Genomic DNA, 26,665 nt, shown 5'->3' on the forward strand with positions numbered 1-26,665 from the left:
GAGCACACAAGTGAGGAGACAGGCTGAAACCAGGCCCTGAAACGTTTGGTGGGTGCCCATAAGCAACCTCTGAACACCATAGCTTGGGACTGCAGGGTCGGGAGGGCAGAGGACAAGAGCCATCATGGCCATCGGGGTCAGAGACCACAGCGCTCAGTCTGTTATCCCAGCGCAGCAAAGGGACACGACGCCAGCAGAACAAACCCCAACCCCCAGTTCCTCAGCCAACAAGAGCCCACCCCTACCTGGTGGGTACCTCCAGATCTCCTAAGGAGCACCTCAGCTGAGGACCCGGCCTTTAAACCTTCCTTTTTTCCAGCTGAATTGTTTTAAACCAGAGCCTTGGCCTGATTGATTCCCTGCACCTGAGAAACCAGCCTGTTTCTCCCCTGACATCTGAAAGCACTTAATAACCTGAGAAGAAGCCAGGCCTCCACCCGCTGGGGTGCGGCGTCACTCAGAGGGCTCAGCCAGCCTGGCACTGACCCTCAGGCTGGGCTCCAGGGCAGGCAGTGACCGGTGAGGACGTGGCACGGGAGAAACACTGCTCCTGTGAGCTCTGGTTACAGGGGATGAGGCAGATCCCTCAAGCCTTTTTATGGCCAACTCCTATTTTAGGCGTTTTTCTGGCCTTTAAAACCCAGACTGAGCTGCGGGCTAATGATGCGACAATGAAATTTCTCCTCCCAGAGAGATGCAGTATGTTTTCTTGAAGGCAATGAACAAGTCAATGCTTCAACTCCCTTGGGGTCCGCAGTCTGGTCTGTGAGGCCCAGCCTGAGCTTGGCCACCAAACAGCTTCGCAAAGTCCTCAAGGAGAGGAGGTAGAGACCGCCCGGCCATCCGTGTGCTTGGGCTGGGACTGGAGAAGACGTTGGTGCGGGCACCTGCATAGCGGCCGGGGCAACTCAGCAGGACGGGCAGCATGGCAGCGCCGGCAGGTGGAGCACCCCGAGGTGACGGGAGGTTTGCCCCGAACTGGTAAATCTGAAGAGGAGGAGGACCTTCAGCCAGATTAAAGAATAGCCAGGGGACTACCAAAAGCCTTGATAAGAAATGAATTATAGAATGGTTTGGGTTGGAAGGGACCTTTAAAGGCCATCTCGTCCAACCCTGCCATGAGCAGGGACATCTCCAACTAGACCTTGCCTCCCTGTTGCAGCCATCCTCTCGGCTGTAATCAAAAAAATAGCCGAGAAGGAACGGGAACCTGAGGGTCACAAGAAAATGGCGTAAATGCAAGTCTGGGAAATCATCTTTGCGTCCTTTTGGCCCAGGTTGTTGGGCTTATTTCTCCCCGCCTTCTGCATGGGAAGCGCGGGTGCCTACCACAGACCTTGTCTGCCACGCGGCGGAAAACGGATGTAAACTCCAGGGAAGAGATACAGTGGGATAACGGACATTATACAGAGCAAAAGGCCATTGTAACGGCAGGAATTACTTTAATATACAATCATATTACATTGTGCTATAAATAAAACATTATAAAAATAGAAAAAGAAAATGACTTTTTATAATTAATAACCCCAAATTCTTCTTTTTTTCCCTGAATGTCCCCTCTGGATAAACAGCAAGAAAGGCACCAAAAAGCGCTGCTAGAAACACGGCGATCAGGAACAATTCTTGGAGCCATTGACAGCTGAGAGAGGTTATTTTTTGGCAGCCCTTGGGAACTTCTTGAACTCAGCCTGTTCCTTGAAAAAAAGCTGAGCAAGGATGTGATCTGCTGTTCCGTGGAAGTAGTCCTTCATACGGAGGGTTTCCAGCTGTGAAGAAAAAGACAATATTTTTAAAAGAATAAGCATAGCTACCTGATCCCTTCCGTATTATATTAATAATATGGAATACTGAAGTGCACCTCAAATCCAAGATGAAAATTAATTAAAGTATACAACTAACGACAAGTGGGCTGTCAAGATCACTGGATACATGTAACCTGAGATAAATACACCCTTGCTCTGGCTCCTGGGATATGGATTTGTTCGAGGCTTAGGAAGATCTCGCCCTTTTGCGGGTGCTCGGTCTGTGAAGCCCCTCAGCGTGGCCAGGCCAGGCCAACCTCCGTCTCTCAGACACCAGCAGTACGTCGTGCACAAACACGGTTTGAATTCCATCTCTCTTACACACACACACGGGAGCACGTCACACCCTGCCACAGACCTTTTCTTTGCCTTCCCCACCTCTGTTTCCGCGTACGGAGTTCTGATAGGTGTGGTTGGTTCTGATAGTGGTGCCAACCGTTCACACCGGAAGGGAATTCGCACTGGCAGCGTACCTGATGTATTCTTAGAGTTTATTTTGAAAAGGTGTCCACCGAAGCATAAAGCTTACGTGCGTGAGAAAAGCATGAGATTCTGTACGGCTGAACACGTTTCTACTCCCCTTGCCCGGAAGAATTCTCACCTGGTTTCCCGTACTGTAGGCTAGAACTAAAAGCAAATCCTCGTCACAGACGCTCTTGATATAATGTTGGGTTCCAACGGGGAAAAATATGACGTCTCCAATGCCAATGTTGAAGTTGGAGGTGACTCCGGAGAGAATAACTCCAACCTATTGCAAAGTAAAGCAGCGATATTCAACAACGGCCGTTTTCAGCGTGCTTTTACTGGATAAATACAGGGCGACGGTCCCAGCGCTGCACGGAAATCGGCCGGCGCAGCATCGGCGCTTTCACTGAGGCTCCAAAAAGGCAGAGGGGTCTCAGGCAAATTCCCGAGTAAGAACATGGGAAGTCCTTATGTTATTGGAGTCTCATCGTTCCATCTTTGCACTTGGTGAAAAACATATACAATAAAATCCTGTACTTGAAATCTTAATACTCGCGGAAATTTTCTCTACTTGTCTGTTCCTCAGAGGCGCTAAATCAAAAGTATTGCCTTTTTTATTCCGTACTCCCAGAGTTCAGGAGAGTGGCGGTTTCTCTAATAAGCATGGCTGATTTTGCTGAGCGACTTAAGAAAACGGACAAATTCTGCTCTTTGTGTAACTCCACTTTGACTAGACAAGATTCTGCAAATGTAACCGAGCGCAAAATTTTGTGTGGAGCAGGAAAATGTGGACGCGGGAAGTTTTGTAATGCTGCCGATTACAGCATTATTAATCAGGGCCGGGAATCAGCTCTTCGGTCTGTAATTGTTTTACAGCCTAAACTCCGCCGACTTATCCCTCACCGATGTACCAAATTACCTGTCCGCAGCCGCTAATGACATAACCCATCTCGTTAGCGTTGAAGTGGAAATGAGGCTGCCCCAGCCCGTTGCTGAATATCCGGAGAGTTGCTAAGGTAAGGGTATTTTCATGCTGCAAAGCAGAACAAAAACATTCAGAAAACCAGCCAAGTTTGCTACGTCCCCGTTACACACGACGAAGCGGTGATGAACCCACACAAATTGCATCCCGTGCCTTATGTTTAAACAGCTACCGTATCCGATTGAGAGCCCATACCTTGTTCAGCGACTCACTGAAGATTTTTTCTGTTTCATTTAATCCAGTGCCGTTTATGCGGTAGCGAGCCCACTGGAAGACTCCTCCTGGAAAAGGATATTCTGCTGACCCTAAAACAAAGACAGCTAAATGAGCGTTTCCAACAAGGTTTGGTTAACAGCTTCAAGTCATTGCTGCGTACTAAACTTGAGGCCTCGAGTCTTACCAGCCTCTGGAAGCAAAAATAAAGCCCGTTTAGCTTATCTGTCCTTCACGCACTAGACACTGTGCAGTCTCCTTTACTGTATTTTTCGGTAGTCAGATAACCACAAGGAAGAATTCCAACCAGATTTTTTTCCATCCCAAATTGCTGTCAATAACAATACGCTTAAAGAACATGCTAACTTTCAAGATATTAATTCATGTTAACCTCGACGTACAATAAAGTACTGCCAATGCAGAAGAACATTTTGGTCCGAGTGCCAAGATTTTTGTCCCAAATCTATTTCTTATGACCCCCCTCAGGTGTGTGTGGAGCTCTGGACCTATGTTTGCTTTTTCTAGCTTCTTGGATAGACTATGCTACTTGGAATTCAGTTTTGCCACCTCTGTTTATTAGGTGCTCACTGATAATCGTTAGATCCAGACTGTACAGAGGGTTGTTTAATTCAAAGGGTGATAAACCAAACAGTGAATATGGGTCAATGCTGTTTAGGAAGTTGTATTTCCACAAGAAAAGGGAGGACATAATTAGGTATACGTTAAAGTGTTTATTCATTGAGGTTTCATATGCAAACGCAAGATATGCTAAGAAGCTCAGCACCAGTCACTCTCCAGCTAATCTGCTGCAGGGCTCCCTGGTCTATTAGATTTTAATTTCTGAATGAAAATTTAGGTTATTGCTTAACTTAAGTGCAGCAGGGAACACACCAGTCCTGCTTTCATACATCAGTAGAGAACCTTGAGCTGGGAAGTATTTAGCTCATGCCCTGCTGCTTCCTGGCATTCTGCTCTCATACCCACTGTTGCAGATAGAAACATTAAAATCAAAAGGGGAAACTACTTTGAGGTAAGAATCAGGTTATACAGTTTCAAAGGGCAGTAAGGGGATATATTATCAATACATTTTTCATTTTATCTCCTTCTTCACATACTTTTTGACTCCTGTTTCCGCCAATCGATTACAGATCCCCTCCTCTCCCTCCCTAGAAACAGAGAGCTCTTACATACAAAGTTCTCAGCTGGATACCTTTGAGATTGTAGAAGTATTGCCATACAAGGTTGTCCGGAGACTGCACATAGGTGGCATTTTTCACAAGCTCGTCTAAGTTTGGTGGGAGGTTAACTGCTTGATCTTCTTCTTGTTTCTTGAAAGTTCGGATGAAGTTAACTCCACCTTGTGGCTGCGGGACACACAATGCGTATTACGTTGACAGATACACACAGCAAACTGCGGAATTAAAATGTTGCTTCATTGACTATCCCACCTTAATACCTGGCGGTAGAAAAATTCTGCCCTGTGGACGCACCTCATCTCTTTAATTGCCTCGCCCTGTCAATACTCTATTTTGCTGCTTTGCTCTGCCCTTCCTTCTCCATTACCACAGAGATTTGGAGCAGAAGGGAAACTTGATCTCACTCCCATAAAACTGTTTCAGGGTGGGAAGGTCTATCAGCATTCTGTGGTTTAAACATGCAAATTTCTCAGACTCAGCAGAAATTCTGGGGCCGTATTCTTGCTCGTGGGACATTGCCAACTAGTCAGAGTTCAAATAAAATCCATTTTAACAAGGAGATGGATTTATCTATAGTTTCCCATGAGATGTTCTCATGCCACAGAATTCATGAAGGGGCTATTGGGAAATTGCCTTTGGGCCTCAGTATGTTATTTTCCCTTCCACCCTTAGAAATATGGAGGAGCCTCCATGAACTGGGGATAAATGTGAAGAGTGGAGGAGAAAAAGTTTCTTGGAGAGAGCACCATCATTTGTTTCTCCTTGTGTATAAAGGAACACGCAGGGTGGCAGAGTGTTACACAAAGGACACGTGTAAGTAGGGAGGATCATCTCCAAGAAATATAGAGCCTGGACTGCCACGTTAACGTGCAGAAGACTGATAGAGGCTGGCTGTCCCATCATACAGACCTTTAATGCTCTAGCTGCTATATCCTCTGGGGTGGAGAAAAACGCGTCATCTACATCCAAGGTCTGAAGTTCTTCATGCGTTGTGAAAAACAGCAAGAACAAACAGTCTTCTGATCCTACATTCTTTATCCAGTGCACAGTGTTTCTAGGGAAGAAGATCACTTGACCAGCCGTGACATTGTATGTGGTCACCACACTGTCGTCTGCACCAATTACTCCAATCCAGGCAGTACCCTGTAACATAATCAGAGCTTAACGATAGTAATAAAACTTTCTCATTTAATCCGTATGCGGCAAATCAGTAATTCAAATAAGCTGAAGGCTGTTCGGAGAAAACGGATCCTGATGCATTCTCTAACAAGCCTTTGTGAACTTAAAACCAGAATAGCATTTGAAGTGACAAAATTGTAGAAGGTTTAAGGAACACGTGACAAATACACGTTGCTCATACTTAAACCATTTCTCATTAAAGAGGCAGTGAACAGCTATAAAGGAGTCATCATTGTCCAAAACGGCTGGAGAGAGGACCAGGTGGTTGTGGAATGCCTTACTCCAAGGACGATGGAGTAATCTTTGCAAGTAACAATATTAAACAGCCTATTTCAAGCATCTCCATTTGAAAATGTTATTTCAAGCAAGAAAACTGATGTCATACATGAATCAATGTAATTCTGCTTTTATTACCTGTTAACATTTTTATATGATGTATATGTAATTTTTTTAACATACGTACATCTTCTATATATACATGATGCTTTAAATTGCAAAACCAATTGGGAAAGCTGAAATAACGAGATAATACCTGTAGCAGGTAGCCGTGTTCATTGGCATTGAAATGCCAGTGGGGAGCCCGAAGCCCTTTGCTCTTGATCCGTAAGGTTCCAAAAGTCATTTTGGAGCGATGGTTATTGATACTTTTTCCGAATTCCATTTCTTCATCACTTTGATATTCATTTACATCGTTCCTGTATCTCGCCCACTGAATTTCACCACCTGGGTACTTATGTATCTGTAAAGTTAGTGAGAGAGGAGAATTGTGTGAATTGTGGACAGTGGTGAACAAACATTCCAAAAACATTTTAGAAAATTCTTGGTCTGGGCAGTACTGAAGGGATCTATCCCTTTGCTCAGTAAGGATTCTCTCTGTATGTATTTTAGTTGCTTTCCACAATCATTTACATACTTCCTCATGTCACGATGTAGTAATATTTTTTTTCTACAAAAGAGATAAACAGTGATGTCAAGAACAAAATTATCCGCTCCTCCTCTTTTTATGTCATTCTGGACTTTGATTTGGGAAATCAGTTACATATACGCTTCAACTTTCAGATTCAAAACATTTAGAACATTTCCTGAGTGAGACATTCAGGAAAATCCTGAATTTTGACAGTTCCAAACTATTTGCATCTGAAACTATTCCTTTCCCAGGATTTCTACTGCCTCTAGAACATGTTTTGTGCTTGAAAGAATCATTTTGCACTGAGGAAAGGCATATGGAGAGGCATAAAAAAAAAGGTTAAACACTTTTCTTTCCATTCTTAAAAACAATTTTTGTTTGAAATTGAATTACATAGTTAAATGTAAGATGAAAGAGTACCAGAATGGCTGTTGTCAGTTTATAGTGCCCTACTAGCTAATCTAACCTTTGAAAAGCAAAAATTAGTTAGGAATTATTTTTTATACAAGGATATATTTGGAAGATGGAGTATGTCTGTAGAGTTTAGTTAAAGGATACTTTTCTATAAGAATCAAAATACACCTGAACAAAACCCACACAATTCCTAGGGCTTCATCACATCGCTGAACAAATCATTTTAGTTCACTGAAACAAGGTCATGGAGTTCATTTTTTCTTGCAACTTAAGAATTTGTTTGAATCCAGTCCTAAGAACAGAAAGCTTAGCATGCTACTCCGCTTATACTATGATTCGATCTTTCTAGTTTTGTTTCTCAGCATTTCATACTCTGTAATTTCAGAATCACACGTGAAATGGTCGCCTTGTCTTGCAAGCCCAATTTGCTGGAGCAATTATTCAGCTCTCCAAGAGGCACTCCAGAGATCCGTACCACCTCCTACATCTGTTAGGAATCCGAGTGAAATGCTGTCAGAAGTTTGTGTCTCTCCCCATGGATTATAAAAGAAGCCTGGATAACAGGTTCCAACCGCTTAAAAAATAATTAGGTGAAATTCATTAAACTTCTATATATGATGCTAGAATATCATTGCACAAGATGAACAATTTACCTTTGACTTCCCCAGGTGATTCAGGAACTGGAATTTGACGTCCACATTTTTTTCATCTGGTTTTGGGGAAGATGCTCCATCATCTTTAACATCCGTCTCTCTCCTAAAGGGAGCGTGATTCACATAGACCAAGGACAGGGTCAGCACTCCTATCACGGTGGTGATAACACAGGCCAACAGACAAACCAGGAAGACTTTCATCAGGGACCAGCTGTTCTTTCTTTCCTGAAATTCATAAAAAGCCCCCCCAAAGAAAAAAGAAAGCTTTATCAGATCTAACACACAGGAGACGGTTTTGCTTGTAATCAAAACAGTATGCGAAATTACTGGGCCCAGTACAGGGAAACCTTATAGAGTATGTTGTCAGATTGTTGCTGTCCTTTCATTATTTCATCAAGTAAAAGCATGTTTTCAGCATCCTGGGGTCTTACAATTGCTTAAAGATTTTTTTCATCGCTGTTTCTATTCTATATCACAAAACACCGAAGACCTGGAGCATCAACGTACAGGGCAGAAACACTGCCTCTGCTTTAGGTCACATCTCACATGGCCCAGCTCCCTGGCAGTGGGGCAGACAGGCCAGAATGGGGAAATTGCACCTGTACTAACATCATTTCTTTACTGAAAATTTCCTTTGTGGACGTTCAGGCCTCTGGAAGAGGGTGAAGGGGAGAACAGCTGGGTATGCAGGAGCACACAAGTTCTTTATGGAAGGCCAAGACACTTCTGGGACCATGAAGCATCGGCTTGGAAGGATTTGCAGTGTTGCCTGTCCCTTAACCTTTTTTGCTGCTGAAGTTGCAGCTTCAGATGAAGAAACTGCATTCTCTGGCCCAAATTTGAAAACTCTTTACTGATTCTGGGTGCACAGCTCGATCTGCCTTTAAAAGCCTGATTTTTCAGGCGGTGATCACCTGAAAATGAGCTATGAGTGTTGATTTCTTAAGCTGGATAGTCAGAAATGAAAAAAATTGAAGATTACTTGGTGATTTTAACAAAATGATCTTTTTCATTAATCTATTTGACAAAAGCTCTTTGCAAATACATTTCTCTTGCCAGCAGAAAAGTGCTCAAAATATCACCCTATTCTATCCGTTAATAGTCTTTTCTTCAGTTCAAATGACTCCCTTTTTAACGCTTGTGTTCAATTAAATATCACAACAGTAGTACTCAGACTGCAGAGTCTCATCCGAGAACAAGGCTTTATAGTTAATGCATTCGAAATCCCCGTTTTCCAGATTTGAAGGACCTTTAATTTACAGCATTTTCACAGCAGTGGCACCAACTGAATAATTATTTTTAAAGTCGAAAGAATGCTGTACATATTACACAGTAATAACTAGCACGGAACACACAACCTCAGCACGACTGCGTGGAGCGAGTTACGTCGTAAGGATGAGTGATATGCCAGCTCTTATTACATGAAGTTAATTCAAATCCCAAGAAGCAAAAACTTTAATGGGAAAATTACGGAGAATTACTTTTCTCAAGGGCAAAAAAAAAAAGAAAAGAAAAGATGAAACAGTACTCTAAGGTGTTACTGTGTAACTCAGTAGAGATACTAAACCTTACCACAAGATGAGCTTTTAAGTAGCTCTTTCTGTTAAAATCAATGGGGAATCCTCCAAAGATAATTACTTTGTCCAGTAGTTACAGGATAAAGAATTTAGCTATTCACTGAAGTGGGGCCAGGGAATTATGCCTTACAATTCAGACCTTAGCTAGTGCACGTAGAACTATGCATTTTAGGACCTTGGCAGCTGTAGCCCTTTAGAGCTTTTATTTTCTTCATAGTATAGGATTAGGTCATATTACAAAATAAAGGTTTAATCTTCAGACTGACTGTGTTAATAATGTTTTGATAGCGCTGTAAAAGAAAATGACTGGTACCTCTTTCTTTGGCCACTCTTTTCCTTTTGAAGAACTTTGTACGCTCTCGCCATGCATTTCAAATGCCTGGTTATCCATTTAGTAAAGCTGAAATAGATTAGTTCAGAGAAGACAAATGAAACATCGAAACAAAAGAATGTTAATTCCGATATGTGCTCAGTTATGTTACAGAGGCCAGGGAAGTGACTCAAACACTAATGGTATTGAGCGCAGCACCGCTGTGCAGAAACGTGATGCAATACAAAAAACTGTTCTTCACTAAATTACAACAGAAGGGTCAGACAATTTCCACATTCAGATTTAATATTATTCACGTATCACATCAGCCCTAAACCGCAACATAACAGTGAGATAGAATCTGAGCCAGCAAATAGTTGGGGCAAAAAAAAGCAGAGGTTATCTAGTTCCTTTACCTGTGCTAAGGACCTAGTCTATTTAAATTCCACTTTTGGCTGGTTGCGTAACCTACTTTGACAACCACAAAAATGGTTGAGGTTCCAGAACTTCTTTGGCAATGCCTTTGCCTGCTTACATGTAACTATTGTTAAAAAGGTTTTCACAAGCCTAAATCACTTTTGCTGCAACAGAACCGTTACATTTTACCCCTCCGCCCTGGAGCTAAGGAAATGCCCTAGGAGGCCAGACCAACAGGACATCCAGCCCAGTATTTTTTCTCCAACAGGACTGTAGGAAATGATAAGGGAGAGCATAGCCTGGCGACTATTTCCAGGTTACACCTTTCATGTTTCACAAGCAGACGTAACTGTTGGATGAGAGATGCTAGAGGGAATAGCCCCCTCCCTTTAGATTTAATTCTATGAAAAACTCCATGGCTTTGTCCAAGTCTTTTCTGAACCTGCTGATACTCCCTGATCTCCTCAGTTTACTGCTTGCAGATTAAATCAAAGAGCACTTCTCAGTCCTAAACACATCTCCTTTAAGGCCTCCCACGTTTCTGTAGCGTGGGATTTGAGCAACATCAAAAACACGTTCCACTCTCCAGCTGAAGGTCCCAGCCTTTTTAGTCTCTGCCTGTTGGGCAGCTCTTCTATCTCCACGATCATTTCAGCCACTTCTCTAACTCCACCACATTGTGAAAATAAAGAATAGCAATAGACTTCATTTGTAACTGCTCTCCAACTACTGTTTTCCACCCATCTTCACACATCCCTAAAAATAATTTAATATAGATGGTGTGATTCCTTGTTTTGAGGCACCCAAATGTTAAATGCTGCTACCCAGTCATCAAAAGGAAAGTAGGCTTGGGTAGTGCCCAGTGTGTGTAATGACCTCGCTCTTTTTTTCCCCCTCCTCATTTCCTTGATATATTCCACGTTCGATGATGTACTTCTGAACTTCTAGGAAATGGACGTTAAGCTTCATCGCCCTATAATTCCTTGCTATTGTTTAGCTGACTTTTTGTTACAAGTTCCTTTGCTAGTCCTGTTTCTAGACCACTATGGGACTGGACTGAGTTCTAAATGTTCCTGGTAACTGGAAGATAGCTTAGTGTTAATGCTGGCAGACATAGTCCACTGAACACAGGTAGCTTGCGCAAGACCCATCCATCACATCATCCCTGTCGCAATCTGAGCTTTAGCCACCACCCCTTGCCATTGATGTTGTAAGTAAACATTATACTTTCACTGACACCGTTTATTACTCCCTGCAGGGCGGTCACGGACCAAAATGTTCCTTGGTCCTCCCTTATATCAGTAAGGGATTTACTGTTTATTGTTGTAAGCAATAAGGAACTCTGGGGATATTTTATTATCTTTGACAACTTTTCCTCCTTGCCTCTCATTTTTGTGTTTTGGAGTTCCCAAAAAACACAAAGGTCCAAGATGACTCATCTTTACGGGCAATTCTAGCTATTTCCGTTATGCTTCCTTCTTGAAGACCATTGAGGACTACAAGACATATTACATTTAGTTTCACTGTTCCATATTAGGATATCCAGAAATTATATCTTAAATATATGTATTTTTATGAACTGCCAAACTCCTGAGCACCTTTTCCCTAGACTTTTTTCATAGGATTTGTCAAACAGATCTTTGAATTTCTTGTATAGTTGCTTTTTTCTATTCTTCCTCTAATAATCTTGAAAACGTTGTAACAGAATTCTTGTATTAGCCTTCACCTGATATCATCCTAGTCTAAAAATACCCTGGATACTCTGTATTCAATTTATTTTTCCCAACAAATATTTGGTTAACTAGTACCTCCTCAAGGCAAATTGTTCTGTCAGGTGTTTACAAAAATGTTCTTTCCATCTTGTCCTTCTTGGTTTGGTACCTTAATGGTAGGTCCTCAACATAACAGCACTCAGTGTTTTTTTTTTTTTCCCCTCTTATTATCATAAAGATACTTTTAACAGATTATCACCAGTATAATCTAGACTTCAATACAAAGGTAAATATTCAGAGAAACCTATCATCCCTCCCCTTTTCTTCAGGAGCCACCTCCACATTTTTTCTGTATTAATCCATTAACAAATGAAATATCCCACCAAGTAAACATTTACATTGCCTAAATCACAACTTTGTATAGAACCTTATACATTCTTCCATTCGGTTTCCGTACAGCCTGCACCAGCATAGATATCTTAAATATTAAGCAGTCAGATTCACTATCCTGTTTTCCATATTGCTTCAATCCTTTTTATAAAACCCCTGTATCCGTGGTTATTACGCCTCTGGTCACCTTTCCACTGATAACACATTCTTTTGTCATCAGTCCCCATGAATTCTAGTTTCAGGTCTTCCTTCCTAAGTTGGTAAGCCTAAACTTAAAGAAGCACTTGTTTTTCCTTATGAGAGCGAGCCCATCTCTCCTCAGCAGTCCTTTCTTTTCTGTTCTGGAAGAGCTGTGAAAGCTCAGCCATTCAAATCGGCAGGATCAATCAGGTCCATTAGAATTAACATAAAGTTTTTCTCATTTTCCCTTTGAACAGCAATTCTCTCTGCACAGTGAGAGACCTACCAAGTGTAAAGTTGACCAAATATTTTGAGTGAGGACACAAAAATTAAAAACCATGGCAGATCACAGAATCCAAAATCAACAAGAAAGAAAATACACATCATGATTTTCAAGGGTTTCACAATTCCAGATACGTATACATCTGAGAGAATCCATAAGCATCCCTTGTGGATTCATCTCTTAACAAATGAGTCTCATCTCTTAACAAATACAACCGTTCTGGCCATGTCAGAGTTACATAGGAAAATAATTAGTAGGTTGATAACACGTGAGCTTGGGGTTTGCAGTTTTTCAGATCCTTTTTTTTCAGCCTAAAACAGGTATAAAGTCTAGCCAAATTAACCCTCGGCTGGCAGCACTGTTAGTCTTCATGATATCTGGAGCCTGAAATAAAGTTTTCCTATATCAGCACCATTTTTTGTCAGTGTGACTAGAATACTGCGTTGCAGAGAGATTTGCTAATACAAATGGATTGTTACAGAGGAAAAGATAACTGCAGCATCCAGTCATTCCATTTCAAAACCAGTATGACAATGGACGTTCTCATTAAGCCTTTAAAGGGCAAAAATCCCCAAGAGAGAAATCCCATCTATTTTCCTCCCCCCATACAAAGCCACAGTCTTACCACAGATAGGATCTTCACAAGGTTTAAGAGCACTCCACTTGTCTTCATCAAAGCCTTTACTTCCCTCAGCTCCGTTTTACTGGTATATATACGCTGTAATTCAGGAAGTGCCCTACTTGTAAAAGCTTTCCTGTATATGCAAATACAGAGGATCACAAACACTCGTGCACATCCTTAGCAAACAGTTCTTGTACCTTGCCAAGAAATAGTGACTTTCCTTCTATCTAGTCCTGCTATTTTATTTTAGTATTTCCTCCAAATCCTCGTCTCTCTCTTTCTGCCTGCCTTTTTGCTTTTCCCACTGTCGCTTTGGAAGACTGTAGTTCAATAAAATCCCTTTCCTCTGATCTAGCCTCAAGGATAAGAATCTCACTGACATCTTGGATGTGACAATTTACATATTCCGTTATTTTTCCTGAGTGGCAATTTCTTCATTCTAATTATAGGCAAACTGAATTCCAGCTATAATTGCAAGAACTGACCCGCATATACAACCAAAAAGTTACTTTTTTCTATTGATATATAATGGATTGAATCCCTCTTTAAAATACTCTTTAATGGCAGGAAAAATATTGATAGCATTTAAAAAAAGAAATCTTGATGTGAAACCAGTTGTCTCCACTTACTGGCTAATGGTGGTTTATTGTGTTTTGATTTTTTTTTTAATTCTATCCTTATTTGAGTCGCTATCAATTTACAACTAGAAAGCGTCGCTCATTTGTTTAGTTTCACATGCTTAAGGTACTTTCATCCTGTGCAGTACAGTACCTCACACAGTGGTCCTTATCCATGATCAAAGCCTTTCAGACCTGGCCAATATAGAAGTTAGTAAATACAAATATTCAATAATGTCAACGATACTTTTAGTTGTTACCTAGGTCTGTGTGCCATAAAACCCCAGAAATAAGTTGTGCTGAAATTCTCCAAAGTATATTAAACTGTTAAAGGAAAAAATCTGAAGGCTACTAAAAAAAGCTCCACAAAACGAGGAATCTCACAAATACGCACAGGTATGAGGACTCCTTAAGGGGGAAAGAGTGAAAAAGACTTTCTAGATAGCAAACAAGCTCTGCCCGAACATCAGGGGAAGTTCTAAGGGAGCAGGGAGTGCTTTATATTTGTCCCATGCACCCCTGCAAGCTGGATGAGCGTGGTATGACCTCCAAGTACTCTCAGGGCATCAAGTCTTGTTTTGAGTCTACCTTGCTTGTGCTACCAGCACCCCAAGGAGTAGCTGTGCACCTGGAGGAATAAATCTACACACACTACGGTTAACTGCCCACACACAGCATCCAGAGTAGCTCAAAAGCAGAGCAAATTCATTGTGGTCCACACCCAGACACGTGTGATGAAAATGAAGGAGAAATTTCATTTTCTGTACTCTGATTTCAGATCTAGCTCTCCGCATTTGTGGTTTAGGATGGATATTAGGAAAAATGTCTTCACCAAAACGGTTATCAAGCATTGGAAGAGGCTGCCCAGGGAGCCTGTGGAATCGCCATCCCTGGAGATATTTAAAAGACAGGCAGACATGGTGCTGAGGCACATGGGTTAGTGCTGGTTTTGGCAGTGTTAGGTTGATAGTTGGACTCGATCTTAAAGGTCCCTTCCAACCTAGACAATTCTATGATTCTAAGACCATAAAATCTGTCTGAAAGGCATTATTACGTATTACTTATGACCTATGTTCTCATGATGCCATGGCAATCAGTCAATGAAGTCATTTATTATCTCTGCTTACTAATTTGTAACAGGAAGATGAGAGAAATACATAGCTCATCTTCCTTCTACTTCTTCTTCTGGTTTCTGTTGCATTTCTCCAAATCAGTACATGCTCAGACACACCTGCTTTCTCAGGTGTACCTAAAAATATCCAGATTAAGAGGAAATAGTTCACTAGAAAGGCATGTTGCCATACATATTTTGTTTACTGACAGCACAAAATGCTAGGCTGCATTACATAAGCCCCAGAAGAGGTACAAAAGGTTTCTTCCAAAATGTTCTGTCAATATATTTCAATTCCCAACTCAAACTGCTACTTACAGCTTTTCTCTTTGTCTCTCAATTTGCTGTTGCCAAAGGGGGCAAGTCCTACTCCTTTCTCCCCTGCACAACTTCCAGTGCTTATCAGTGGCTTTCATGAGCTAATTCTATTCAACTATGCTGAAAAACAATAAAATATTCTGTTACTTCTCTGCCTATAAACCCACTGAAGGATTTTATATGCTCTCAAGCTAAGAAGCAAGCCAAGGAAAAAGGACAGGAGATTAGGACTTCCCAGTAATAGTGAGAATGAGCTGCCGGATCCGTTCAGCTGTAACGCATTCTGTGCTCCTAAGCAGAATGCCTCTAAACAAGTGCCTTCTCTCCCCAAAGAGCCAGGCTTCACTAGGACTTCAGACACTTTGATACAATATATTTGGTAAATTTGTGGTCAGGGAACAAGGCACGTACAATTACATCAATTCAAGTCCTGCTAGAACAAAACAGCACTGGAAATATTATGTAATTATATTATTGCTAAACCTTGCTGCTTAACTTCACACACAGTATTGAGCTCCCCCTGTTTCTAACAGGGCATGGAATGAAGTGATGACTAGAATTGGCCAAATAGTTCAGGTTTTTTTCTAAGTTTTTATAAACACACAGAGATTCTTCCATGAAAATGTTCACATTGTTTTAATTAAATATTCTTTTAAAAAGCAGTATCTCTTGTCACGTATTGTTAGATCCTCCTGGAAGCACTAACACTCAATTAAGCTTTGAAGTAACTAATGAAAAGAACAGGTATGTACAGAAATACTGAACACAACATTGAGAACATGCACTGGTTCAACTTTCAAAAAAAATCTGGGCAGTGGTCAGGCTGACAAATTAAATTACACAACATTAAAATATTCTTAGATATCAGCTTCACAGATTATCCTTTTTTCTTGTTTATCTTCTTCATGATCATCAGTCTGCTCTTGTTCATTACTGTTATCTTCAACAAGTCTTTTAAGACATGACAAATGGTGTAAAGCCCTAGATTAGGAAAAATGAAGGCTTTAACAACAGTGTATATATTACTATTTACACTTAACACAAAATGAGGTTGATTTCTTACAAACATCTTAACAGTTTGAATGGTATTATATGCCCTTTACATCTGTGTCTAACTGTTCCACTTATTCTGTTTTAGAAATTATAAAATACACTAAGATTTTTTTTAAAAAATGATTAAACACTTGAACTGAAATTTTAAATAAGTCTTTTCAAATACAGGTCCTCACACCCAGTTTCTATTAAATTATTATGAAATGGGTATTGAGCACAGGATGTTAAACACCACAAAACATTATGTCAAAATAGCGTATCAATACTAAAAGTTACGTTTTTTTAAATTTAAAAAAGTCTTTTAGTTGTACAGTATAAAACTATACTGCAACACTGAGTTTTGCTGAAACAAACGTTATACATAGTAAAACCTTGTTTTCTATTCTGCCTTTTCTCAAACTTATTATTTCATTAGTCACTTATAATTGCTCAGTAGGAATCAGCTGACTTCGTTAATGAAATATGTTTTCTAGCAATTATTTTCTCCACTGTAGTGAAAAAAGTAAGAAAATATTTTGTCCTGGATTAAAAAAAAATCAGAATTGGAGAAGTTTGTAAAGTCCATCTACATGTAGCAGTAATTAACCTATGGATATAGATGAAATACAAATGTTTATTTACAGACTACATGTCTGCAACCATTCACTAGACATTTCTCTGCTCCATGAACTATCATGTTTTTATTTATTCACTAGTAGCTTATTCTTAACAAAACTTTCAGATCACATGACAACTCTCTCAGCTAGTTTATCATTCCTTTTCTGCATTTTTTTGAAAGCAGTGAAAAGTCAGAAGAATCAATGGTCACTTACTTCTGAATAGAATTAGTAAGAGGAATTATCTCACTGTCACACAGGTTTAATTCAGCCTCTGCTTTTTCAGAAACCTTAAAAAAAACCAAAAAAACCCATGTTAACAGAAGGAAGGAAAAGTAGCTGAATATGACAGAAAACATGGAATTTTTATAGCACGTTGTATTGGAAAGTGTTACCAACAACTTTACAGCATCACAAAGTAATTCAGGTTGGGAGGGACCTCAGAAGGTGGGCTCCTCCCCAAAGCAGAAGCAGCTATGAGGTTACAGCAGGTTGCTCAGGGCTTTATCCCGTCAAATCTTGAAAACCTCCAAGGATGAGGATGGCACAACCCATCCTGAACAGTTTCCTCTAGTGCTTGGCTGTTTTCAGGGTTAAAAAGTTTCTCACAGTGTCCAGCGCGAACCTCCTCGTTCACTTTATGCCTGTTTCGCATCCTTCCACCATGCACCACTATGAAGACTCTCCTTGATACCCTCCTCATTGGCACAGGAAGACTTCTATTAGGTCCCCCAAAACCTCCTCTTCTCCAGCCATCACAAGCCCAATTCTCTCAGCTCAAACAAGTGCTGTGGCCCTATCCTGGCAGTCCCCAGCCTGTATTGCTGCAAGGGTTTCATCCTTCCCAGGTGCAAGGCCTTGCATTTGCCCCTGTTTAATTTCATAAGGTTCCTGTCAGCCCACTGCCCTAGCCTGCCCAATCCAGATATTCATGGAGCATTTCATTCACTACTGAGTATAGGACATAGGATTTAAGAACCGTATGCAAGCAGCATCACAAAAAAAGGTAAAAAGAGGTAATAAAAATCTATGAAGTCATTTTGAAACAAGAGTGCCACAAAATACCAACTCACTGATGCAGAAGGAGGCAAGGATAGAGCATTCTCAAATACACTCTCTCAAGCATTTTTAAAATGGTTTTTTAAAAATTTTTGCACATGCCCCTGAAAGCCTAGGATTAACGGGGATATTATCAGGCAACAACTTTTGCAGAACTCGGCTATTGCTAGAGCAGCAGAGAACAGCACGGTCTGCTCTCTTCGGGCAGGTTTGCCTAAAACGTCGCCATCTCCTGGTTACAAGTAGTGCTTTCTGCAGCACGGCGAAGGCCACTGCCGAGTTACCTACTTGCCACACAGTGTCCCTGCCAAGAGGAGAGGCCGCAGCATACGGTGGCACGGAGCCTCCAGTTTGCAACAGCAGCAAGACACAGGGGACTCAGGGCACAGCACATGCTCCTGATGCAAATGGAATGAATCTGCTCGCAGTGCTCTAAAATGACTGGAAACCAAGCCTATAAAAAGGACATTTTTTTTCACAAATGTACACATATAACAAGATATAACATAAGGAAACTGACTACTCACTGTTTCAAACTCTTCCCTTTGCTCAGCAGTTGCATTCTGGCTTGAACTTCCCTGAATTGCTTGAAGTTTAAACAACATTAGCTTCAAAGCTTCAAGGGGTCTGTGATGATGACCTCCAGAAAAGGTATTTTCCTAAACAAAAACTCAAAGAATCTGTTGCTACTGCAGTGCACGTAAACCGAAACAAGTTAAAGGCTAATTTCTATGAGTTTCCCTCTCCCTGTTCTTCAAAGGTCAATTTATAAGTTGTAGATACATGATGTTACACTGGTTTATCTTAATTTATGCCACTGTATGGTCTGTGAAATCACTGTAAATACACACATCGTTAGGAAGATGTGAAGCACCACAGAACGGCCTCAGCCCCGGCTCGTGTAAAATAATTCAAGAATATTTAGACTGTCAGTCCTTGTAATGCTATGACAGCAGTGCTGGAACATGTTACAACATTTCATAACTGACAGAGCAAGTAAGCCTCCTTAATGATAAACATAGATCTATTCATATAATTAGCATCTAGATATCTGCTCATTCTATAATCAAAAAAGCAAATTAATTCAAGGTGACAAAAATTTGTGATAACCTAGAAAAGTCTGATGACCTAACAGTACCAAGAGAACAGGAAGCATGAAGGATGAAATACAGTGAAGCAACATTCACCAGACAGAATAATTTTAATTACTCATGCACATTATTAGGTTTTGTGTCAATTAACTCCTTAGGGAAACAGAAGTATGCGCCACAGTGGAAAAACCTAAAGGGTAATGCTCTGTTTACCACAGGGTGGGAAAACAGAATTTTGGAGCAATTAAGAGTCAAAGACAATAGGGCAGAAAGTAAAGGAAAGATACATGAATTAACAGTATGACTTTCAAGTAGAATACTGGGCTCAGTGCTCATCTCCCTAGCTGAGCAAAGGATAAAAGGTTCCTATAATCAAAATGAAAGACAGAACAATATTAAGACTGCCAAGAAAGCAATTAATATGTAAGAATGGGAATAAAATAGTGAATAATCAAGAGAAATTTAACCCACAATCCAATTCCAGTGCAACAGCATAAATGACATGAAATACATTACTTAATTTACCTCTTGAACTTGACTCATACCCAATAGTACATCAGCCAGGCTAGGAAATTAGTACTCTTTAATACATCAATAACAAAAAGAATTCTTCCTTTACTTGAGGCAGGAAAGTTATTATTTAACCAAAACATGGAGCATTAAAAGTCAAGCTATTACTAAGCAAAGCATTTTATAGTTAGATGCTTAGTTATGACCAAGGGTTAGATTATAGGATTTAATAACTGTATGAATTCATCATGCTCAAATATGACTAGTGTTCCACAGTTAGACTTTCTACTTGATATATCATAGAAGGAAAACCAATTTACAGGTATTCCCCCCTCTAATATTTACTAGCCTTACATATTTTGGGCACTCAGAAATAAATATTCAATTTTACTAACCTTATTTTTGTCATTTAAACAGTCTTCCAAGAACTTATGTATGATATCTGCCTTGGGGAATGGTAGACCCTCACAGCTCACAGTGTAGTCCTCACAACACACAGGCACTGGTGGCTTGCTAAACCAACATGAAACATGCAATTGAGAATAAGAGGAGGTTTATAAACCAAAATAATTGTTTTAGGATATAGTTATTATGATGAAACCAGATATATTGCATCCCTGCAACACCAAGGGGGGCACTGAGTAGTCCTGTCAGCACTTTGGTGTATGCAAGACATACATGCAACTATTGTTTCCAGTTTTGCCAGTATAATCAAAACATGGGTAGCCACAAAAATCAACTAAAAAAAGGCAAGGTTAAGCTGTAATCTCAAAGGTCCTTTCCAACCATGAAGATTCTATGAAAATCTCCTGGGGTAAAGGGAAACTGACAGACAACACCCACAACCACATACACCCAGCTTCATCTTAAGAACCATAGGAAATTCTAGTATTGATTTTTAGCACTCTTTGGTCCTGTGAAATAACCTTTCAGTTCCTGAACAACTAAAATATCGCTCCCAAGACTGTTGCAGAAATTCCCAAGGCCACATTGCTTTTTTTTTTAAAAAAAATGGACTTCCCACTATTAACTTGTTTTTCATAAACTATTACCATAAACTAATAAATCTGTCAATTTAAGCTCGACTAAATAATTTTCTCTTGAAATAAATATTTCTTGTATATCATTTATATGCAAAGATATTACTAAAAGGCAACAATAAATATTATTGTCTTTGCAAGTCTATGAGAAAGAGAAAGCAGTGCACCAATATCCTGGCCTTGAAGTATCAAAGATTTAGCACTAGCAAGAAATCTAATACTAAATCCTTTCTTTATGCACATGGTACATCACCATTACTTGTAACCTCTATACAAAAGCAATTAAATACATTATGCATTTTCATGAACAAGTTAGTCACAAATAAACATTGACTTACCAAGCACCTGGAGCATTTTCCCATGACCTTTCTGCTCCTAGTATATCTGTTGTAGAAGGACTGCCATCATTTTCCACAGTATTTGACAAATCTTCCGTTGAACTCTCCAGAACTCTGTCAGCCTTCAAGGTAAGCAGCTCAGGGGGGTCGTCTAAAAAACAAAGACACAATGTGTCCAAGCCTCTTCAAGGGCATTATTTCCACATTACTTTTCAGTTTATGTAATACTCAAAGAAAATTACTACAGATGAATTAGCACTGAAAATATCTTACAGAATATAGCCCAAATACAACTCTTGGTTATTCTGGTGTTGCAGTATGGCATGAAAATCACCAGTACCAAATGGCACCTGCAAGGTTCTAGCCAGGACAGTATGTAAGGTAATCAAGCATTTATTTTCCTAACTTATGTAAAACAGATATGATATGCAGCATTCAAGATTATTTAATGTTTTTAATGTGTTTTCATGCTATAGAAAATATAATTAATATTAATTCACAACATGATGATAAAGATTAATACTGTAAGTTCTTAGGCTAGTTTTCTTATTATTTTGTACAGGTTTTTCTAACAGCTGTTTTTACAGACACCTGGGAGAGAAATCATGCAACACATACATGCAAATCACATAACATACAGGACTCATTTAAAAATAGTTTGAGACAAGCAAAGTGACAAGACACATTCTCATATATTTTTTCTATACCTAGCCTGCTCATGATTGGTAAAATTTTCTGCGTGAAAAGAGATATAACCCCGTATTTAAAGTTCATCATGCACACATATTAGAAAGGTATTTGCAGACATTTGTATATCCAGCACTTTATTGCTTTGAATTCACAACATAAACAACATTTTAACTTAGTTTTTATATATAACCTCTCAGAAGAAGGGAGAGATCAGTATTTCTGCTTTGCATACCAATGAAAAATTTTTCTTAAATGAATAAAGGTAATTAACACTTTGAAATGTTCATCTCTCATATCAAAGCAAATCTTGCTGATATTTCATAATACAAAGATGGTGCTTAACGATGGGAGGACCTCCCTGCTTCTGAAGAGCAATGGCCTGCTGCAAAGAGTAGTTACACAGGAGATTCCCAAAGAAAGCCTTTATGTAAACTGAAGGCATTGGATAACCTAAATATATGGGTTACAAATATCTCCCACCGGCTGTGTAAAGCAGAGAAAAAGACTGGACAATAAATGGCATTTTTTTTTTAACCAATTTGGTGGTTGATTTGCACTATATTTAGGAATCTCTCTCCCCCAATGCAGCATTCAAGATTATTTATGCATTTTCATTATGTGTTTACATAATTACACTTAATGTAATTTAATACAATGCTTGAAATTCTATTAATATTTACAGAATTACTGCCATTATCTTGCAGTAAGGTACTAAATATGCCACTGTAATAAATACTTTGCTGTAAAATAAATGCTTAAGTATTGATTTATATATGAAGATTTACAGTATAAAAACTGTTTAACTTGGACAACTACTAGTAAGTGCTTTGAGTCATTTGTCTGAGATGGGAGTGAATAAATCTACTGTACAGTGCAGCCAGGCTAACATAAGTGTTGCTTTAAAAAAATGTATGTCTTTATACACATACCCTCAAAATTAAAAAACAAATTATATGAAATATACTTACCTCCAGACAGCTTTTTAGTATGTCTCAAAAATGAGTTACCAAATGAGAAGCATGCATCTGGACTGTCATAGTTGCAACTTTCTTCTACTTTGTTATCACCTCTTGGATCCAGGCAACCGTTTTGTTCAAAAAAATTAGAACTGTCTTTACCTACAGAATGTCTTTTTTTCAGGATCTCAAAAGTTTGAGAAGAGGAAGCTTTGCCTTGTGTATTAAAACATTGACCATCACTTTCTTTAGTTGAATCAGAAAAAAGGCTCTTAAGCCAGACTGGGTAGTGAAAACTGGGAATACTACTTATCCCTGATACACTTAAGTCAGACTTATGACTGGTAAGCCACCTTGGATAATTCTTAACAGGTAAAGTGCTGGAGTTTTCTTCAAAAAACAAGGGTCTTGAACTTGCTTTAGAGGAGACAGAACCGTATCTATCGGGTGTACACACGTTGCATTTCTTCTTGCTGAAGTCATCATGTGGATTCTGGTGAGCAACAGCTTTCCTGTTCTCCTGGAGACTGAAACAGCTTTCGGCATTGAGAGATGAGGTTTGGCAAGGGCAGAAAGATGTTTGAAGTGACTGTCTGTTCCGCTTGCTACTTTGATGCCTTGATTTAAAAGGGCTACGCTGGACAAAGGGCAGCGACCCATCTGCTGGGGATGCTAACAGATCATCCGTCGCAAGACTAATCAAGTCTGGGTCACATTCAGTCTGCCTTCTACAGGGTGAGGCAAGAGAACCCAATCCTACGAGCTGATTAAAATCATCCAACACTGAAAAACAAAGATATTTTACATGAATTGCAAAACTTCAAGCATACCAAAAGGATACATTTTTAAGATCCAACATGAAGTAACAATTTAAAGCTGAAAGATGTTATTTACCAGGGGTACTGAATTACAGTTCTTACAAGAGTGGTTTCATTTCTAATCAGAAGCTTGCTAAAAACTTTACCAGTCAAAAGATAGCCTTGCTTTCATTGTACAAAACATTTACAGTTTGAGTATTTAATTTCCTCCTTTAAGAGAAACAAGAAATCAACATTCTACAGTCCATTTTCAGTTGCATATTCAGAATTGTACATTTTGCAAGTATGTCTTTAAGTATTTCAGTCCTAGTAGCAACACAGTAACGTTAGGGATGACTTCCCCATATTGTAAATTATGCACTTTTACTAGAGAAAAAGATGGCTAAAAGCAATAGCTTGAAGGGCAAGTAGGCAGATAATGGGCCTATAGACACATTTTGTGATTCTACAGAAACTTGCATGCTATATAAGATTTGACTTTACAGTTTTTCAGGGAAAAATTATAGCATTAAATCCTTTTTTTCCTCTTACAGAAACTGTGAGGCACTTTGATTCATTAAAATAGGTTCTCCTCAGCTACTACCTGGAAGGGGTTTTTTCCTCACTTTCACTTAATATCAGTAAGTGAAATCTATATGTTACAGACTATTATAACATACATGCAGATCAGCTAATATGTGAACAAAGCTAATGAGACTTCTGCAAAGAACAGCAACAGAGAAATTTCAGAGTAAAATATGAGCAGATGATATCTTTCATAGAACAGTTTCTCAATTTCAGTATAACGAGAATGCTTATTTTTGTTCAGGACATCAGTTAAAATTAAGTAGATGGTTTGTATTAGAAAAATATAAACCAAAAGCTAAGCACCAAAAAAATAGCTGTCTTGATAAGAGAAAGAAAAGAAAGGTGTGAAGCTAGAGGAAGGCTACAGCAAAGGAAAAGAAGCCCTGAATTACACAATATACTACCATAACTGTCCACACCAATGCAACCCAGCAAACATCCTTTTTCAGGTACAAAGTTTGCCTGTACTTGGAACTTTGTTATTTTAGATGTAACGGACAAAGCATTTGCAATATAAATTTGCTCAAGCAGAGTTATCTGCTCTAGATCTTCTCATAGAAGTTCATATAACAACCAATTAAATATTTATATATTCAAGCTAACTAATAATGACAAAAGCCAATTCAAACTCATGTCTGTTACACAGCTGGGTTAGACTTCAGAGAGAAGAGTAGATTCCATAAAAATCAATAGATAAGATGCAAATCTTGTTCTAAAACATAGCAGTGTTTACAGGAACTCATTCAGTTAATTAGATTCTGATGTCACTTACTCTGGAAAGGAAACAGGGAGTTTTTTTTCAAGACACACCTGCTGTGAGACAAGGAGATGCAGTACCATTGGCAATGAAAAAACAAAAGAACAAACACTAAAACTTATTAAAAGGCATATTTGCAGGAAACATACCATGTTTTTCTTTGGCATGATGCTTTGAAAACTTAACTTGTTTGGGAGTGCTCTGACATATGCAGATTTTTCCAGTGCTTATTTCTGAAGATGTAAGACTTAAATCGAAGTCTTCAATATAAGCCTCCAAAGCCTCAGATGCAGAGCTGTAAAGCTTGTCCTTGTAGTGAATCAAACTGTTTGAGTATGGGTTATTGCTGTCAATGCTACAGCTTGTTAAAAGAGAAGATACTGTTGAATCAGGAGAGCAGGCACTGCTTTCTTTTATTGAGCTTGTCATGGTTTTTATCCAAATTTCTGCTAGAATTGTCACTCATCTTTTTAATCAGTCTAAATGGAAAAAGAAACAAAACTGCAAGTGATCATCTGCACCAAAACATCTTCTCAAACTGTAATGTAGCTAGGAATTCTCACTTTTGTTATGTAATTTTATTATTTTTTCCTAAAAATACACTATTTAGCTATTCAACTTGCTGCATTTCGAATAAGTTCGTCATATACATGCAGCACCCCTAGTAAAGTAAAAGGCAGAAGATAAAGGCTCTAGAAAAAAAAGATAATAGAGAAAGCTTCTTGTATATTGAAGCTTTAGTAGTAGAAAAAATATACATAACAAGAGCAAGAAAACCAAGCTCCTCACTAGTTCTAGAAGAGCCTCAATATCCTTCTTTTGCAAGAACAGTATTTCATGTAGAAATTACTGACGTTTGTCACCAAACATACAATTCAGCAGAGACACACAGAAGTATCATAGCTTTCCATTTCAGAACCAGCACAGAAGAGTAGCATTCATGGAAAAAACCATAAATAAAAGTAGCTCAGATAGCATGAAAGACTAACAACTCAATGTACCAAGAGAAGGAAACATTATCCTCGCAGATATTTTACATAACCAGAATGAGTACACACAGCAAAAGAATTTTACAAGCCACATGGGAGCACTGAGAATTGTCTTATCTATGCAATTTAGTCAACCTAATCCAAGCTGCCTTTGTCACCCCACAACCTGTAAATTGAAGAGTGGGAAGCACAGGCTTGTTCCAAATGCTGTAATCTGAATGGTGAAGGTCACTGAAAAAAACCCTAACGGTTCATTTCATCCCTATGGGTAAAACACCACTTGAGAAATCTGTTAAGGAAACAGCTGCTGTAACAAGGAACAGAGTTTAATAGCTTTGTTATATCCAATATTGCAAGCATACAAGGGCTATCATGCAACAGCAGCATAAGGATTTACATGAAAAAGGCCCAGTGGGGAGCAGCTCTTCCAAAGCCCGCATGGTTTTCCCTGGAAAGCCGAGGAGCCGGGCTAGGCACCGGCCCGAGGGCACGGCCACCGGCACAGAGACCTTTCGGGGCCCCTTCTCACACAACACCCCCAGGACAGGCAGGGCGGGCCCGCACGGGCAAGGCCCGGCCGCGGCGGATACCCCCGACTCCCTTTTCCTCACAGAAAATCAGACAACGCAGGGAAAAGAAGCACCCAAAGCAGCACAGCCCCTCCGCACCGCCATAAGGCAGCCCCTCCCGACCGTCCACCCCTGCCCGGGAGTCCCGGCCATCCCCACACCACACGGCTGCTCCTCTGCGCTTTGTCGCCCAGCGGGTTTTGAAGGGACCGCTCCCCTGTGCAAAATGGCGGCGCGCAGGCGCAGCGGCGGCCGCGGGGCCCGGCGGGAGTTGTAGTCCGAGC

At 39.8% G+C, this 26,665-nt stretch overlaps 1 protein-coding gene across 4 annotated transcripts; it reads right to left on the reverse strand.

Moving 5' to 3' along the window:
* Window positions 1-1,426: 1,426 nt before the first annotated feature.
* CZH18orf54 (chromosome Z C18orf54 homolog) lies at window positions 1,427-26,604 on the reverse strand. 4 transcript variants are annotated; one of them, XM_074570718.1, is made up of 10 exons: window positions 17,214-17,259; window positions 9,702-9,788; window positions 7,812-8,036; window positions 6,370-6,576; window positions 5,568-5,801; window positions 4,673-4,826; window positions 3,445-3,554; window positions 3,187-3,300; window positions 2,404-2,550; window positions 1,427-1,766 (listed from the first exon to the last, which is right to left on the reverse strand). In XM_074570718.1, exons 2-10 carry the CDS (start codon window positions 9,777-9,779, stop codon window positions 1,650-1,652), a joined length of 1,386 nt encoding a protein of 461 aa, XP_074426819.1. In that variant the 5' UTR covers window positions 9,780-9,788; window positions 17,214-17,259; the 3' UTR covers window positions 1,427-1,649. The 4 variants fall into 4 exon arrangements, with proteins under 4 accessions (XP_074426819.1, XP_074426818.1, XP_074426816.1 ...); XM_074570717.1 differs by lacking the exon at window positions 17,214-17,259 and adding an exon at window positions 13,306-13,435; XM_074570715.1 differs by lacking the exons at window positions 1,427-1,766; window positions 2,404-2,550; window positions 3,187-3,300; ... (4 more) ...; window positions 7,812-8,036; window positions 9,702-9,788 and adding exons at window positions 15,963-16,329; window positions 18,584-18,715; window positions 20,053-20,170; ... (2 more) ...; window positions 24,973-25,302; window positions 26,210-26,604 and having other exon boundaries at window positions 17,214-17,287.
* Between the last annotated feature and the right edge of the window lie 61 nt (window positions 26,605-26,665).

Source organism: Larus michahellis, chromosome Z (genome assembly GCF_964199755.1).
Source record: "Larus michahellis chromosome Z, bLarMic1.1, whole genome shotgun sequence".
Classification (NCBI taxonomy): Eukaryota; Metazoa; Chordata; class Aves; order Charadriiformes; family Laridae; genus Larus; species Larus michahellis.

What these genes read in the sequence shown, in the direction of transcription:
- CZH18orf54 (XM_074570715.1), bottom strand. Translation starts at nt 25,252, where the DNA reads ATGACAAGCTCAATAAAAGAAAGCAGTGCCTGCTCTCCTGATTCAACA. An exon ending in GTTTAAATGACAAAAATAAG is followed by an intron (nt 18,716 to 20,052) that starts GTTAGTAAAATT and finishes GTTTTTGTTTAG; the next exon opens with GAAAATACCTTTTCTGGAGG. An exon ending in AAAGGGAAGAGTTTGAAACA is followed by an intron (nt 17,288 to 18,583) that starts GTGAGTAGTCAG and finishes GTTTTTTTTAAG; the next exon opens with GTTTCTGAAAAAGCAGAGGC.